Consider the following 17,761-nt stretch of genomic DNA (forward strand, 5'->3'; position numbering starts at 1 on the left):
CACTTTTTTAATATAACTAAACCAAATTTCTGTCTCTTTTCAAGAAAGTTTAATGAGCCTTTTCTGGAAACCGCAGCGTGCCTTTGTATGTTTCCATTCCTGTGTGCGAATGCAAAAATAAAATCACTCTGCAAGTTAAGGGTGTGCCAGCATTTTGTGGTTGGGTTGTGGGTTTCTGCAGGAGGTATGTGGAAATATGTGCAAATGCTAAACCCTCCTGGCTCTCCCAACAATGTGACAGTGAGAGGGGGGATAGCCAGTGTTTGATCCCATCAGCCAACATCTGGCCCTCAGGAGGAGCTAAAGTTAGCGACACATGCTGATGTCATTAGCGTAAAATGGGAGTTATATTCACAGAGCCATGACCCTCACAACATCCCAACACCGTGAAAGCAGGAGAGAGAGAGAGAGGAAGAGAAGTGGATGAATAATGAGAGGATTCTAGGATGAAGAGGGGGAGAGGATGGATTATACATCTGAGTGATGATGTAAATGACTAATATTGATGTTGTTCAACAGTTGATGTTGAGCCAGATCTTTCATGTTAGCATATATCTGCTGCTGGACTGTTAGGAGTGAGAAAAAGGACGAACACAGGGTGGATCAAAGCTGTTAACAAAGCTTGTTAGGATTTAATCAGTTCCACTCACCCAGAGCTGCTGACCACATCTGTCCAATCAAGTCCCATCATCACCATGGTGGGCTCCTGGCTCCAGAGATGGCTACCAAACATTGGTAGGCGACCAGGCTTTGAGGAACACCACCTCATCAGAGACTTGTGGTTCTCGTGAGGTTTTCTTTGGAACCGGATCTCCTCACTGATTTAATCAATACCATTAGAAATGTGCTAATGATTAATACATTGCCGTGGTCAGGGTGCTCTGAGTGCTGAGGCCACTCTGATATGATAATGTCTTTATTAGATGTGGGTTATTTAGACTCTTGGGGAAGTCTTTCATTTGGTTTAGGCGTCTTCATTGGGTGAGATCATTGCTTTAAGACTGAGCTCCATTGAGAAGAAGCCAATGAAGCGGATGGCCTCTTACTAAACATTTCAAGAGGCCTCTCCTGAGTAATGACCACTGCATCCATATCATATCTTTTTTCTTTGGTCCTGTTCAGACCTGGTATTAACATGAGTCCAGAGTGATTTGATCTCAAGTGGACGGCTTTAGGTGCATCTATTGACACTTGGCATTGCGTCTCCACATGCGTCTTAAGTGACCACTTGTGATCTGATCTCACTTCCCCGCTCTATATGCAAATAACGTCGTAAACACATGGCTAATAAAGCAGCCGTTGTGACGTAATATTACATGAATGTCAGTAGTAATATCCTACATATTCGTGAATTTGGGTACATTTTATTAACATCAAAATAAAAGGTTATTGTAGGCGGTGCGCGGGGACCTCCATGCCGCCGACACTGCTGCCTTTGCCAGGCAACAGCGGGGTAGAGAGCTTCTGAACCGGGGATGAGAGCGAGCAAGCGGGCAGATGTCGGCTCCGTCCAAAGCACCGGAACAAAAACACAGACACATCTCCAACATTATGATAATAATGCACAGCGCATGACTAGTGTGATAGTCTGTAGAAATGTAGCCTATAGATAAGATATATCTTAATAAAATACAGTTATGCCGACAGGATACAGTAGAGCACAGAGGCCGTTTCCAGGCTGCGAGGCAAACAAGCGCTTGCGTCTGTCTGTCTATTCACATGAGGAGCGCAGAGACCTGCGGATCCCAGCGGGACGTCAGTGGAGTAGGCGGTCCTTAATGTGGCCCAGGACACATTCGCGTACACGCTGCTAAAAGAAGACCACCTCTGAATGTGGTCTGAGCGATCGGATATCAATGCGTCTTGAGTGCATTCACACCTGTGCTTAGAGCTGTCCACTTGTGATCGGATCACTCAGGACGCATGTTAATACCAGTTCTGAACAGGGCCAGTGTCGCTACTGTAAAGCATTTTGTCCTCTCACAAAGCCGAGTACAGTGCTGTAGGTCACCTCTGACCCCTTTGGCCTCATGATCCCGGCCACACTACAAGTCTTCAGTGACTCTCCGGTCCCCTCTTCACCTTAATTCATCCCTATCTGCGTGGCGGCATGTCCTTCGCAAGTGACACGTGAGGGTTCAGCAGCCACATGAGACTATTCATTTGTGCTTGGCTACCCAATGTCAGGCTGCTCTGATGGGTTTGAAGAGGCCAGGGGCAGGAGCAGGGGCCGCAGTGCATGATGCCTGTGATCTGCCATGGGAAACAGACGAGGTTATGATGCCCTTGTGACCCAGGAGTGTGGGGATCGCACGGGTCAACGGGGTTCTCCCCTCCCTTGCGGATACGTTCGAGCTGTCATGAGTGTGAGAGGAAAAGATTTTGAAATTTGCGCAAGTGTGCATTCCAATCAAATTCCATTAGCTTATAATTACTGCCATTACCATCACTATCTTCACCAGGAACAGCATGGGATATGATTGTTCTGGTGCTTAGCCTACCTGTGGAGAACAGTGTATTGTGGTGGTTATGTAAATTTACTCCCAGTTTCGAGAACCAATCTCCCAGACGCTCAAACTGTCTAAGATTTCTAATGTAGGCCTTAAGAGTAGGCTATTTATATATAACTTTTTGAGCTTTGTTTTAGGTCTTCTACTACTGTTTACAGATTCAAACTGCTTTTATCTAGCTGTTATTCAACTGTTTAAATTACTAAGATCTTTGGGACTGGGAGTAGTTTGAATGAGAAATGGTCTTACTCAGTGAAACACTACTGCTACAGAGGAAACAGTCCGTTTCTAAAGGGACAGGCATAATTAACTCATGAATCTTAATTATTTAATTCTCTTAAGTACAACTACTCTTTGTCTTTGTTCTCTTCTTTCATCCCACGTGGCTTTCTTATTTCACTCCCTTACCAGTGATAGGAGAAGTAGGCTATTCAGATATTTTACTTAAAGGTCCCATATTGTAAAAAAGTGAGATTTTCATGTCTTTTTTTTATTATAAAGCAGGTTTAAGTCCTATATATATATATATATATATACTGCAGAAGTATCGAAGCACTCAGTCCACCGTGAAATACACACCGCCCCTATTCAGAAAAAAATGTGTCCCAGTTTATTTCTGGTTGCAGTGTATCTGAATGACAGGAAGTAAACATGAACCCAAGCTGTTGCCTAGCAACGCAATTTCATTGAAATGAGCTAAAGCCTTTCAAACAGAGGGTAAATACAGGCATATTCAGGCAGACAGTATGAGACAAATAAAGTTTTTTCAAATCTTTTTTATTGGGTTTTTGTAGACATGGCAAAATTCATCTTATCACATGTAGGACACATTGGACACATTGTCCTTGACATGAAATAAAAACAGAAAAGGGACATCCCTCCCTATGTGGCCTACTGATGAAAGTATTGCAATATTTATATATTTGCAGTATTATTGCCACATTAAAACCTGGATTAATTACTTATACATTGTTGGATAGTTTTGTCTATAATATTGCATATATTTTATAAACTGAAGACATTTTCTCGAAGATTTTTAAATAAGAAATTATACAATAACACAGTAGTGATTGAGCCTATATGGCCCACTGATGGAAGTATTGCAATTTATATATATTTGCAGTATTATTGCCACATTAAAACTTGGATCTACAGCTGTCAAATAGTGGAATGCAATATTTCCTTCAAGTTATTTTTGTTCTTTTCTCTTCTTTTAGATTTATTTTTGTGTCCAAAAGTACTGATGAAAGTATTGTCTATAATATTGCATATATTTTATAAACTGATGACATGTTCTCGAAGATTTTCTTTGAAATTAATAACACAATAGTGATTGAGCCTATGTGGCCCACTGATGAAAGTATTGCAATATTTATATATTTTGCAGTACTATTGCCACATTAAAACCTGGATCTACAGCTGTCCAATAGTGGAATAAAACGTACAATATTTCCCTCAAGTCCCTTTCCGACTATTTTTGTTCTTCTCTCTTCTTTTAGTTTTATTTTTGTGTCCTAAAGTTAGATGTTTAATTTAAAAGCTCTTCCCTCAGTCTGCCACAAAGCAGGACTGTCGTGTTGTGGCTCTCTCCGTCTCCATGACAACCGTTGCCCCGTCTACCAACAGTTACATACCGGCGGTTAACTTCCAGTTAGAAACTGAGATTTATAAAGTTCATCAGCTATTACATTAATATTTCAGCTAGAGGAAACTAAAGAGCAGCGTTACAACTTACAGTCCAATTTAGTATAAGGTATGTAAAAAAAATCATATTTTCTGTTTGATTACAATCTTAAATTAGCAAACGTTACGTAATGTTACTTGTTAGTTGACCTAATCAGAGCAGCTGAAGCCAACGGTCACACCTGAACGTTAATTAGTGCTAATGCTAACAGCTAACATTAAACTAACTAGTTTACGGTTTTAATCTGTATGTTTGATGCTTCTTTTGCTGCTTCAGTAAAGTTATTTGGCAGCAGCGGTATGTTATTGTAAACATACACGGACCAGGTAACAAAGTTACTCAAACTGTCCTGTTATTTCGCAGGTGGATGTTGTTAATTCCTCCATTCTCCTTTTCTAGATATAGGTAATGTAAGAGTTAGTTAATGACACCACAGACACCTATTTCATAAAGCTGCTCCTAGTAGACCACTTTCACTTACACACCAAAAACTGACAATAACCTGATATTTTCAGGTGGAATTTCATTTCATTCTCACTCTGCAATATCATTTTCCACTTGTGCAATTTTGTTGATTTGTCTGTTTATTGTCAATACCCAGCCAACATGGTTATGTGGGCCCCACATGGGTTATGCTGGGGGTACCTGGGTACCAAGTGGGTATGGGCCCAAAATGGGCATCTTATCTGGGGCCCACTTGGATCAACTAAGTACCAAGTGGGTTCTAGGTGGGTCACTAATGGGAAATTAGTGCATGGGCTCAGAATGGGCAACTCAAATGGCGCCCACTTGGGTCAATTAAGTTGGTCCCACATGGGCTCCCCATGTGGGCTACCCGTGTGGATCCTAGTTGGGTCACTACTGGGAAATTAGTGCATGGGGCCAACATGGAAACTGTGGACAAACCCACTTACAACCCATATTTCAGGACATATAGCCCCCATGTAGTTTCCACATAGAACTTAAACCTGGGGCCGAGATGGGTTTTGGTTTTCTGTTGCCCAGATTGGGCCCATATAACACCCAGTGTACCCCTGCATGAAACCCACAAGGGCAATTGGCACGGGGCCATTATGAAACCTACGGACGATCCCATATAAGGCCTATTTTTCAGCCCATTTACTACCCACATGGGCCCCACATACAAATGTTGGCTGGGTACTGTATATACTGCTCCTATTTTTATACTTCCTTCTATTTAAATGGTTCATATTTTGTTACACTTTGTTTAGCTCTTTTTTTTTACTGTTAGCTGATGCATCTTGTTTTTTGCACTATCCCCTTTGCTGCTGTACACTGCGAATTTCTCCACTGCAGGACTATTAAAGGAATATCTTATCTTATCTTATCTTATCTTAATATATGAATATTGCAATACTTTCATCAGTGGGCCATAGGCTCAATCACCTTTGTGTTAACACATTTGGCTATAGATAGTGACTTAACAGACATTTATTTAACATTAAATGAAAATATTCAAGATTTAATGTTACTTCTAGGACAGAAACAAACAATTTTCATCCACATTTTGCATGTAACGAAAGCATTTTGAGGCAACAGTTTAGATTATTTTAGAAGCAGCTAACAGGATTACATCCAGGCTTCATTGTTTAACATCACACATGAATTATTTGATTCTATTAGAAGATGGAAAGAAAATATTTGCCAGGTTTCGGTGTACTGGTGCCTCATCCCCCCAGCAAACCTCCAGAGCCCAAGCCTCCAACTTTAAGTCACTGGTGCAAACTCCCTCCCATCAGAAAATGCACTGTGAATGAGCAGAAGGGCATATACTCAGATATCATCACTACATCCAAGTTCCAGGTAAAAGCATTTCATTATGAAGCCCATGCAAAACACTGAGCTTCTGTCGTGGTCTGACCAAATCCAAGACTAACTGTTTATTGATTAGTCTCTTACAGCAGAACCTGGTATCCGGCAGAGGTCACAGGGCCAATCCACCAGTGATCCCAACACAATTAAAGGTGAGATTGTATTACATGACAATTTTAGACATGTAGGCATTTTCAGTCATAATTTCTGATGCACCTACTTTGTATTTATAAGAGGAGCATATGCTTCGTTAAAATACAATATTGTATATGCTGTGTATAAAATCTTTGTTCATCTGCACTGTTTTCTTTAGTTACAACTTTCAAGACTCCATCTGACCGTTGCAAGCTTGTTGAAAAGGACAATCATGGACCTACCTCACAGCAATCACATCCTTTTTACTTCTGCCGGGTTGTTAATACATCCAAGGTCCAGATGCCCTTCCAAACTGTTGAAGGCCAGATCCCCCGCAAGTTAGAGATAGAAAGGTATGCAGTGTTTGCGTGCATCATGTATGACAGAAGAGTCATCTAGTGCTGCGGAGCTTTCTGTTCTATGCATATCCTGTAGTGAGCATATTTACATACTGTAAGGCAGGGGTTGTCAGGGGTTTTGTAACTTGAAGCCCACTTCTGATTTACATATTTTTTTCCAGGGACCACCTTCCAAAATAAATGAGAAACTGGGCTATAAATATGTGTTATGTCACTGTCAGCTGTAATGACCCACATTGATATTCAGCTTACCTTCATCCATCACTGCCTGCAATTATGAATCCAAAATATTCAGGGTCATATTTCCTCACCACAGGCTTTGAAGCTTTTACTGGTGCAAGGTTGTCTCCAACATCACTTTTTTGTTTCAAAAACCTCTCCATTTTCTGTCACTGCATCTGAAAATGTTAGATATGTCTGTAAAGGGGAGACTCGTGGGTACCCATAGAGCCAATTTTCATTCAGATATCTTGAGGTGAGAGGTCAAGGGACCCCTGTGCAAATCGGCATGCAAGTTTTTCCTCGCCATAATTTAGCGTAACTTTGCCGACAAGCTAGCATGACAGGGTTGGGACGAATGGATTCATTAGGTTTTTTAGTTTCATATGATATCAGTATCTTCACTCTAGCTTTAACACTGAGCCCACTACAACCTCTGAAATACAGAATAGAGGCTGTTGGATTTTTTAGAGGATAATCTAACCACTGCCTTTTGTTAAGACTTATTTTCCTGTTTCATATTGTTTTCTTATAGACGTCGAAGGAAATATTTGAAGTTTGACATTGAACAGCTCCTGGCAGAAAAAGGCATATCCTCCAATCTCCTAATGGCAAGACATCAGAGCAGTAGTGATGTGATTACGACTGACAATCCTGTATCACAGTACCTCCCCCTGGAGGTGAGTCTGTTCCTGCTGCAATCTTTTCTCTGGCATTTTGGACTGCCAATTTCTGTTACATCCTATATTTTAAGGCACAGCACCACCCCACACTCATCTTTCCTGTGTTTCTCCTTTAGGTATTTGACAATGAGGAGTATGACTGCCGGACTCCAGAAGACTGGCTTGCCCTTGGCAATGCTGAACCTGATCGAAAACCTATTCCTGCAAAAGCCCTGCTGCCTACAGATGACGAGATGACAGAAAGCTCCTCTTTGGAGTACAGTTGGCGTTCAGTTGGGGTCCTTGACTACAGTAAGGAGAAATGCCAGTATCTGGTACAGAAAGTTTACCAAAACAGCAAACTGACAGATGAAGAAGGAAATCCAATTCCACACAAAAAACACAAAAACAGCAAATCTCCTGGTTGGTTTTTATGTATTTGCACTATAATGACACACTCATAATTTCATCTCGTCTCTGTTTGTATTGTTGACCACGTATGTATGCCTTCCATCTCCTTCTTTTTCATAGGAGTAAACGCCATACTATATGGCACTAAGTTCTGGGTACCCAGGATCAGATTGGTTTTCAGTGCTGAGGACCCACGTATCTTTGTGGAACGGATCCAGTTTGCCCTGCGCTGGCGGGAGAACACAGAAGCTCTGCTTCTCTACCACTTGTCTGTGGACTGCACGCCGACCTGGAGGGGAACACCATCTCTTGATGCCCACAGTCTCCAGCGTATCAAAACACACGCCCTTTCAGCCCCTGGGCTCAGGCTGAAAATGTAAGTAATGTCAAAGTCATATTTCTGCTGTCATTCTCTCCTTGTTCAGTATGACCTGTTTTATAATAGATCCCTCTGAGTTGAAATGTTAAGAATAAAGGGAATCTTATGTGTTCAGTCTGAAGACGTGTATAGGAGATCTGGAGAAGGAGGTCGAACTGGAATATGAGCGTACAATGAACCGCATGAGCTTTGACAAAGTAGTGATGAGCCACACAGAGGAGTTTTCACACATGACCCTGCCACAGAAGGATCCTGAGTATGTACCGCAAACAGGTAAGACAGTTATCCATGTATACATTTATTTGAGCCAATGGGGTCAAGATTAAAGTACTGTATTACCACCCCAATACCTGTCATTCTCCCTCAGAATCTAATCACTTGTCTGTTTTATCTATGCACAGGGTGCGTTCCAGTTCCTCCCTTTGCCTATAAGAAGAACCAAGCTGCTTTTGCCTGCTGTTCCCTGTTAACAAAGCCAGAGGTGATCTGTGTGTTATCTGAAATATTGTCCGAGTGCAACAAAGTAGCAACCATGAGGCTTTTCAACGTCTCCTCCGTCAAACCACTGCGACTGGACGAGTTTGAAGTCATGCAGTCTCAAATGCACACTCAGGTATTGTAGCATTGCTGTAGCTTTTCTTCTGCCAATACGGTTCTATCAATTCAAAGTAGCTGTCATTTCTTTTAAATAAGAATTTGAATGCATTATTTGATTGTCTGGTAATCACTGCAGATGTAGCACCCAAATTTAACCACTACTCATGCTAAAACAATGGGTCATTGTCAGGGTAATTGCAGCTTATCATGGTCAAACCAGCAACACCTCTTTATTTTAAAGGTCCCATATTGTTAAAAGTGAGATTTTCATGTCTTTTACATTATAAAGCAGGTTTAAGTGCTATATAAATACTGTTAAACTATCAAAATGCTCAATATACGGAGAAACACACACAGCCTGTATTCAGAAATTGTGCGTTTGAAACAAGCCGTTAGGATTTCTGTCCATTTGTGATGTCACAAATCTACAATATTTAGATCATTTCACGGTTTTAAACGTAAACATTCTAAATGTGTCCCAGTTTATTTCCTGTTGCAGTGAATGTGAATGACATCAGCTGACAGGAAGTAAACATGGACCCAAACAGCTGCCTAGCAACGCAATTCTGTTGCAATTCCCTTGAAATCCACTAAAACGGAGCGTTTCAGACAGAGGGTAAATACAGGTATATTCAGGCAGACAGTATGAGGAAAATAAAGTTTTTTTTTAACATTACAGCATGTTCTAGTAGAAACACAGAATACAAGTATGAACCTGAAAATGAGCACGATATGGGACCTTTAAATCACTGTGGTACTGGTAAGAAAAGACCTGTGCAAATCCCATTCATTCAAATTTAACCATGGATCCATTTTTGTTTTTAATGTGGATTACCAGAAAGAGAAACCTTGCAGATGAAGAAGGCATCTGAATTTCACATGAGTAAAGATGCATGAAATCTCCTCCTCCTCCTCCTCCTCCTCCTTCAGATAAGCTTGTATCTTAGGGAGACATGGGTAGTCGCGCTGAGCAACAGTATCCGTTCCAACCTGGGTGATATTGGTTCGGGATCTTACAACGTGAACGAGTCTTGCTGGGACACGTACAAGTCTTCCAAGCTGTACAGACTGATGGCTGTGGTGCGGATAAACCTGGAGGACTCCCTGCGCTTCCTCGTGCAGGATTCGCTAGCCAGCCTGAATCAGCTGCTGTTAAACGCTTGCCACAGTGTGCTGACGTGTCCTCACGACCTGGCCTGGGGGAACGACCTCATAACTAGCCCCTACAAGTAGGATAGCATGAACTTACACACATGGATACACATTTATATAAACATCTTCACACACTTTTGTGCTCATATGCATCCGTGTTACTGTTTTCTTATGCTGTTATATCATGGGCTGTGTCCGAAATCATTCACTTAGCCACTACTCCCTACTCACTATCTAGAGACTTCTATATAGAGGACTATATAGGGAGCTCATCGGCAAAATTAAGAAACACTTTTGGACACTACTCGGGTCATTTCTCTGCGCTGTTAATTACGTTAATTGCTGTCACACAATTAAAGCGTGCCAGGTCAACGTTGGCCGGTGGACCATCCACAATAAATCCCAACATAAATACATGATATTATACTGAGCGTATTTTCCCCTAATAAATATATTATATAATATAAATAAATACAACAAGTAGTTGAATATACTTCTTAATAATACAAAACAGTTTTTAGAGCTCTGTGGAAATGCCACCCAATATCAATATTTATTTACATTTGTACAGCAGGTTGCAATCCCGCGTCTCTCTCTCTTTTCGTCCGTCCGCTTCAGCGCAATGCATGATGGGATATAGTGCTCGATTAGTGATCATCGTTGTACACTACTTTATAATAATTTTCACTATACATTCGGACAGCACTACAGAATGGCGAACTCACCATATAGTGAGTAGTGAGTGATTTATTTCAGACACAGCCTTGGAGTCAGTTATACATTATATACTCAGTTCAGTTTTAAGGAGTGTTTGAGTGTGACATAACCTATTACTGTGCTAGATATTTAGTAATGTGTCGGTAATATTACACTATTCTCTATAACCAGGCCAGAAAAGAACCCTCTGTTCCTGTTGGACTTGGTTCTGGATCAGACTGGGGTTCATTACAGCACTACACTGGCGAATATTGAGACATCTATCATCAACCTGTTTGATAAGGCCATTGTGGCCACGTACAACGTGCCACAGCTTGAGAAGGTAAAACAAAATCACCTGAATCCCAGAGCATTAACTTAAAATGTTCATGAAAGGTTCCTCTATCCATGGATGATGATAATGAATCTAAGGGACAATGATTTAACAGTTCCTCTCTTGTCCGTGCCAGTTTGTGATGCAGAAGTTGTTCATCGCTGACGATCCGGTGATCGAGTCAGTGAAGTTTTGGGAACCAGAAGTAATTGAGCTGAGAGAGAAGGTCCGCAATGCTCTGATACAAGCAGCCATACCTCTTAGGGCTTATGCTGCTGAATATGAGAAACACTTAGATTTACACAACTTGGACATAGAAACCCTTCTCAAGTAAGTCTGTTTAAAATGACGTATGCAAGTTCTCCCACAAGGTTCAGGGTCAGTCCGATTTTTGGTCCATTCAGCATGCTTTCCTCATTAAATGGAATCATTTGAATCTCCTCTGCCAGATCTCACACACATGCAGAACAGACAACCCAAGAAGTGAAGAAAGAGGTGGAACAACTTCTCGAAGAAAAGGAAATGCTCGAGCGCTCTCTGCCATCCTCCATTGTCATTGGTCCATTTATTGTGCGTGTTGAGGCTGTACGTCAGGCTCTCTGTAACAAAAAAAAGGCTTTAGCCAACGCAGTGCTGGACCACTTTGCTCAGAAGCTACGCAAGCAGGTTGATGATGTAAGTCATTAGTTTAGAGGCCAGAAAACACGTGAGTACTTAATTATACCGTAAATACTGTATAGGTGTTATGTATTACACACATAGACTGTATATAAGAAGTGGACGTAGTCACCGTGACGTCACACATTAGTCTGTGGACTGCCGTTTTGAAGCCTCGAGTTCAGCATTTTGGCCGTCGCCATCTTGGTATTTTATAACCAGTAGTGACACGAGAGGGTAGAGCTAAGTACAACCGAACACTGAATAAGACATTTCTAGAGAACCAAAATGTTATAATTAACTTTCATGAACTGAAAACACACTGTGAAAGGATTAAAGTTGTAAGATGAAAACTCAAACAACTAGCATACCCTGCTTTATGATCTATTTGACTCTAAATGGGACCATCATTTACAAAATGAACATCATACTGTATTGAAGAAGACTTGTGAAACCATAAACTCATGTTTACAATGTTTACTGAGGTAATAAATCAATCTGACTTATTTTTGCAACCAGAGGAGTCGCCCCCTGCTGGCTATTAGAAAGAATGCAAGTTTAAGGCACTTCCGCATTGGCTTCACTTTTCAGACCCGGAGGTTGCCCATTGATTACACAGGACCTACATTTACTTCAGTTTGAAAGCCTTTTCCTACATTTTTAATGATTTGATTATACGTTTTTATCTTGTATGTGTGTAGGCATGTGAAGAGTGCAACACGATTAGTAATAAGCTACGTGACAACCCCAACAGCATTGAGGAACTGACTGAAAAGAGGGACTGGATGAAGCAAATCCCAGAACAGCTCAAGAGTTACAAGGTGCACATGTACATACATGGACTGGTTGTTATGTGTCATATGAAGGGTTATTTTGTCAATAAATCTGATTTATTTTTTCAATGTGTCCACAGACGGAATTTACTGGCAAGATCCAGTCAGACTATGAGCTAATAGAAGAACTTTGCTACTGTTTTTCAGATGAGGATGTTAGTAAAAAGTAAGTGTAAACATCATCATGCTAATGTTTTGAAAACTAATCAGAAATTTATTTTGTACGTTCTCATGTCAGATTAAGAGTGATTTGATGGTTTCATTGTGGTTAGAGTGATGAATAGAGGGAACTGAGGAGTTGTTGTAGTGATTGCTACATATCTCTGCAGGTGGGAAGCTATTGGTGGGCCTCAAAGGATAATCAGCCAGATTGAAGCGGTAGCCGTCCAGCATGTGGAGGATGAGGAGCACTTCCATAAGATCCAGCTGGTCGACCAGAACAACCTTGAGGAGCAAATAACCTCTCTAAAGGTCAGCTGAGCCAACTAGGGTTTATTGTTCATCAGCAACTGAACTCGCGGCCTTGTTTGGACGCGACTGAAAGTAGACCCCCTTTAAGATTGTAATCTTTTTTTCAGAGGTCTTCTTGTGATATGTCCTCCCTTTAAACATGATTGACAGGCATCATGTTGCTTAACGTTAGCAACATAAGCCAGCTAAAACCACAATATCACTATATATTTCACATACTTTGGCAGTAATGTTAGCTTACCAAACAAAGGTCCCTCCATGAATGGAAGGCCTGGCCGATGTTCATCCTGGTGTTAACTTTTCATGCTTCACCCTCCCGACCGTGGTTAGAAGGCACAGGGGAGACATTAGTTTTGGTCTCCTGGGTCGGAGTCGATAACGTTACTTGCTCTAGAGTTAACCCCCGTCACTCCACTCAGCAGCAGGGAAACAAGACACGGGAAACCTCTGTTGGTCTTGAGAAACTGCAACTTCCAGTGTACATTCACTTGATATACTCAGAGCTACTGTAAATTAATCGCTCATTTTCTCACACACTCGCCGTCGCTCTCTCTCTCTTGCTTAACCACTCACTTTCCACGTGCACACACACTCTTCGCACTGGCTCTGCTATTCTCCAAAATGACCTACGTCACTCCCAAAACACTAGTTTTCCATTGGTCACATTACTGTTTTGCAAGACTGGTCCGCTACATATAACTTTGTTTTTTTTTGTGCTCCTGTGGAGTTTGTGTTGGAGTCTGAGTTGTGGTGGGGACTGTACGTTTGTTGGCATTAGGGGACTCCATTTCTAACGGAACATTAGCTTTGGTTGCAAACTGTTAGCCCTGTAGCGGAGCTGAAAATAAAGGCACTCCCGAGCGCGCTTAACGTCACATCCATTGGATTTTCCCGGAAAAAACGGCCCGCATTCTTCACATTAATCAGTCTACAGGCTGATAGAGGAAACCCAGAAAGTCGCTGAAGGTCTCTTTTATTAAGTTAGGTTACAACCTTTTCACACATTGGCAATAAAAAACAATAAAGAAAGTCTATACGTGTAAAAACTTACATACAGTCCCTTTAACTTGTATCAACAATCTCTAAAATCATCCACTCAACACAGATCTTAGTTTATTATGTTTTAATGTTAGAAATGTTTGATTTAGCAAAGTAAGTTGATGTTATTTGGTTCTAAATTGCAACAACTGTGTTTATAGATGCTGGTTGCTGGGTTTGCGGGTCATACAGACCCCGATCATGCCCATGAGGTGGCCAACAAGATGAGGCGTACAAACAAGCAACTAAAGGAGTGTCAGACAATGGCTCAAACCTACAACACCAGAGAACGCCTGTTTGGTGTTCCTACCACTAATGTAAGTGAAAGAGAATCGATCAAATGATGTCTAGATACATTTACATACAGAATATTCCCCCCTGTTTTGAACTGTTAAAAAAACTGTGAAAGAAAATACTATATAGACATACTATAATATTTGTCAAGCTTTTTCTGACAATGAAATGTTAATGTGTTTTACAGTATGATCAGCTGCAGAAGCTGGTAAAGGAATTACAGCCTTTTAAAGACCTATGGACCACCACCTCTGATTGGCTACGTTGGCAGGAGAGCTGGCTCAATGACCCGCTGTCTTCCATAGACCCTGAGCAGCTTGAGCGCAATGTTACAGATGCCCACAAGACCATGCACAAATGTATTAAACAGTTCAAGGACATTCCTGGTAGGTGACACATCTATCACCATTCTAACTTGATAAAGTGTGATTGTTAATATGTCTGATGTGTTTTTTTTCTGGTCCCGCTTTCTTTGTCTTACACAACGCCAGACTGCCAGCTGGTGGCGACTGTAATCCGCAGCAAGATCGAGGACTTCCAGCCTCATATTCCTCTGATTCAGGGCATGAGGAACCCGGGGATGAAGACCCGCCACTGGGAGATGCTTTCAGAACGCATTGAGATGAATGTCAAGCCCAAAGCCAAACTGACCTTGACTCGCTGCCTGGAGCTTGGCCTACAGAACCACGTGGATGACATAGCTCATGTGGCTGAGGTGGCTGGGAAAGAGTACACCATTGAACAGGTACCTTTGAACAGTGGCCAGTTGCATAAAAATAGACCTAGTCTTTGTCTTGAATATAACTTGAAGTCAGACTTGCTATAGACACTTAAATTTACCTGTTGCATAAAGCCTTCCTGAGTGACTAATGTAAGACTGACTGAATTAGATAGCCTGATGCGCAATGCATTATTGGTGAAATAACTCACAGAGAAAAAATGGCGGATTCAACAGCAACAGCGACACCACATTAAGTATGAGAGAAAATATCAGAACAGGTAAACAGCATAAATCCAAGGTCATAAGTAGCGCTAAAGATATTCAAAAACAATTCAAGAATATGGTACAAGAATAAAAAAAAAAGTAAAGGATAAAGAGTTGAAATAGTTAGCCAAAAGTTAGCTAAAAGTAATGGATAAACAGTTGAAATAGTAAGCTAACTGACCTTCTGACAGACTGCTGCCATAGCAACAAGGCTCTCATCTCAGGCTTAGCCAGGGGGAGAGGTGGCTAACTTTCCTACCTCAGATTAAGTCAGTCTTAATATTTATGTAACAGACAGGTTTACTTAGACTAGTCTGACAATCTTAAACTAAGTTTATGCAACTGGCCCAAGGAGTTGTACTCTAAATGCAGTGTTTCATGTAGTGTTAAGTTGTGTTTGTATAGGATGTGTGATGAATGTAGTGTCACTGTAGAACTGCAAAAATTGGGCAGATCATTTTTATTCTCTGCATGAACAAAAAGTTAAAATGCAGTTTTCACAATAGGAGCACTTAAGAAAAGTATTACAACCTCACAATGATGGTGGTGAAACAGAGGCTGAGTGACTCATGTTTCTTTAGTTCAAAGCAACTCCACTCACTTTTCTGGCTGACGCACTCGATCAGTGTGTGAATATCTGCATTAAATTTGGTGGCTGCTACTTTTTTTTCACACCTTCTCACTCAGGCCCTGGAAAAGATGGAACAAGAGTGGTCGAGAGTAGTCTTTGACGTGTTGTCCTACAAGGAGACAGGCACCTACATCTTGAAGAGCCCAGATGAGGCGTTGCAGTTGCTGGACGACCACATTGTCATGACGCAGAGCATATCCTTCTCTCCCTTCAAAAAAACTTTTGAGGGCCGTATTAGCAGCTGGGAGAGCAAGCTCCGAATGACTCAAGTACACACATGCACACATTCACACTTGGTCTTGTGTCTTGTATCATTATCATGCAGTATCTTATGCTGTGCTACTGCCCTCTTCTGGTGCTTGCAGGATGTGCTGGAGGAGTGGCTGACATGCCAGCGTTCCTGGCTCTACTTGGAGCCCATCTTCAGCTCTGATGATATCAACCAGCAGCTGCCTGTGGAAGGAAAAAGATACGAGCAAATGGATCAAACATGGAGGACCATCATGAGAAGTGCCTTCAATAATCCAAAGGTCAGAGCTTCCATAACACTTCATATTTAAAAACCCCTCTGTCTCACTCGGGACATTTTTGACTTTTTTTATTTTTTTTGATCATTTTGGCTGTGTTAATGTATTTTTTGAATTTTGGAAGTTCAACTTCAGCTCCTATAATAGTCCTTTGATAAACCGTGTAGCCAAAATACAGACACTCAGACGCATAAAGGCAAAAATGTCCCCTTTGAAACCCATTAAAACCACAATTTTTTATCCCAGGGCCATTACAGCATAAAATCATGCATTGTATTATGTCAGGCTTTCAATCTAGAGCCCTGGCTTCAACACTTAAGTAATATTTTACTATTTTCCATTTGAGTCATTTTCTCATGTTTGCCCAGTGTGGTAAAATACATGCTTTCTTCCTGGTATCCTGCACAAAAATAAAAATGCATCTAAAACAATGTTGTTGCTCATCATTGACATATCTCAGACTGTGAAAAAAAGAATCCCAGTAGCATTTAGTTTACAGAAAATATATATATGTTTGTATTCTTTATTTGTTTGTTTTTTCATAACAGTGGCATTACAGTATGTAAACAAACTAACATGTAAAGGCTTAAAATTCTGAAAGTGAATGAATAGTTGGTAGTTGGTTAAAATATATAGTCAGTGAAAGTGGAAAACAATATATATATATAATTGTATGGCAGTTTTTTGATACCTACATTTTTGTCCTCTAAGGACATCAGAGCAAGCAAGCTTTTTTAAAGTGAGGCACAAGGGTTAAAGGACAAAGGTTTCATTTTTATACAGAGATGAACATAGCTAGATGATGAAGATGCTCTCATGATTTTTGTAAACTGTTAATGTTTGTTTCACTCCAGATGATTGAGCTGTGTCCAGATTCCAGTCTACTAGACAAACTGAAAAAGTGCAACGCACTGTTGGAGCAGGTGCAGAAGGGTCTCAGTGAATACTTGGAGACAAAACGAGGCCGCTTCCCCAGGTAAGCCTCACTCAAAGTGTCCTGAAATTCACCCGGCTCTCATTATCTGATGGTGTTAATAACAGAGTTATGAGAGTTATTCCACATACCATTAACTGGAGAGGGTATGCATTGATCTCACTTTTTCACATAATACTACAACGTCACCATCAGTGAGTGGCCAAAGAAACGTGTTATGGTTGTTATAAATGAGGGATAGCTATGATACCAAAAGTAAAGCAAGCAAATATCTATAAAAACTAAAGGCTACTTGAATCAGTGGTGATATGTATGTGGACAGTTTTTGGCCAGAAATGAGTTTCCACACTAAATCATGACACACTGTTGACTACATAGACTTAGTACAATCAATGTACTATACAGTGAATATTTGTGTGT

General features: G+C 40.9%; 2 protein-coding genes across 3 annotated transcripts in view; both read left to right on the forward strand.

Annotated features, from left to right (window-relative positions):
• LOC119492355 (inositol hexakisphosphate kinase 2-like) overlaps positions 1–17,761 on the forward strand; it is a 1,011,171-nt gene that overhangs the window by 48,136 nt on the left and 945,274 nt on the right. The window lies entirely within an intron of this gene.
• The window catches only part of dnah1 (dynein, axonemal, heavy chain 1), a 47,919-nt gene continuing 34,293 nt past the window's right edge, over positions 4,136–17,761 (forward strand). Inside the window, exons 1-23 of one of the 2 annotated variants that reach the window (XM_037769672.1) lie at positions 4,145–4,263; positions 4,558–4,599; positions 5,839–6,018; positions 6,107–6,179; positions 6,341–6,515; positions 7,276–7,420; positions 7,540–7,825; positions 7,934–8,189; positions 8,308–8,465; positions 8,594–8,805; positions 9,720–10,018; positions 10,830–10,980; positions 11,108–11,301; positions 11,421–11,646; positions 12,330–12,449; positions 12,542–12,627; positions 12,791–12,932; positions 14,132–14,287; positions 14,452–14,650; positions 14,756–15,009; positions 15,937–16,149; positions 16,246–16,410; positions 17,262–17,383. In XM_037769672.1, coding sequence (XP_037625600.1) covers positions 5,842–6,018; positions 6,107–6,179; positions 6,341–6,515; positions 7,276–7,420; positions 7,540–7,825; positions 7,934–8,189; positions 8,308–8,465; positions 8,594–8,805; positions 9,720–10,018; positions 10,830–10,980; positions 11,108–11,301; positions 11,421–11,646; positions 12,330–12,449; positions 12,542–12,627; positions 12,791–12,932; positions 14,132–14,287; positions 14,452–14,650; positions 14,756–15,009; positions 15,937–16,149; positions 16,246–16,410; positions 17,262–17,383 — 3,809 coding nt within the window. In that variant the 5' untranslated portion in view covers positions 4,145–4,263; positions 4,558–4,599; positions 5,839–5,841. Of the gene's footprint in view, positions 4,264–4,557; positions 4,600–5,838; positions 6,019–6,106; positions 6,180–6,340; positions 6,516–7,275; positions 7,421–7,539; positions 7,826–7,933; positions 8,190–8,307; positions 8,466–8,593; positions 8,806–9,719; positions 10,019–10,829; positions 10,981–11,107; positions 11,302–11,420; positions 11,647–12,329; positions 12,450–12,541; positions 12,628–12,790; positions 12,933–14,131; positions 14,288–14,451; positions 14,651–14,755; positions 15,010–15,936; positions 16,150–16,245; positions 16,411–17,261; positions 17,384–17,761 lie in introns of both variants that reach the window. The other variant, XM_037769760.1, reaches the window with a different exon arrangement.

This window comes from Sebastes umbrosus, chromosome 1 (assembly GCF_015220745.1).
Source record: "Sebastes umbrosus isolate fSebUmb1 chromosome 1, fSebUmb1.pri, whole genome shotgun sequence".
NCBI lineage: Eukaryota > Metazoa > Chordata > Actinopteri > Perciformes > Sebastidae > Sebastes > Sebastes umbrosus.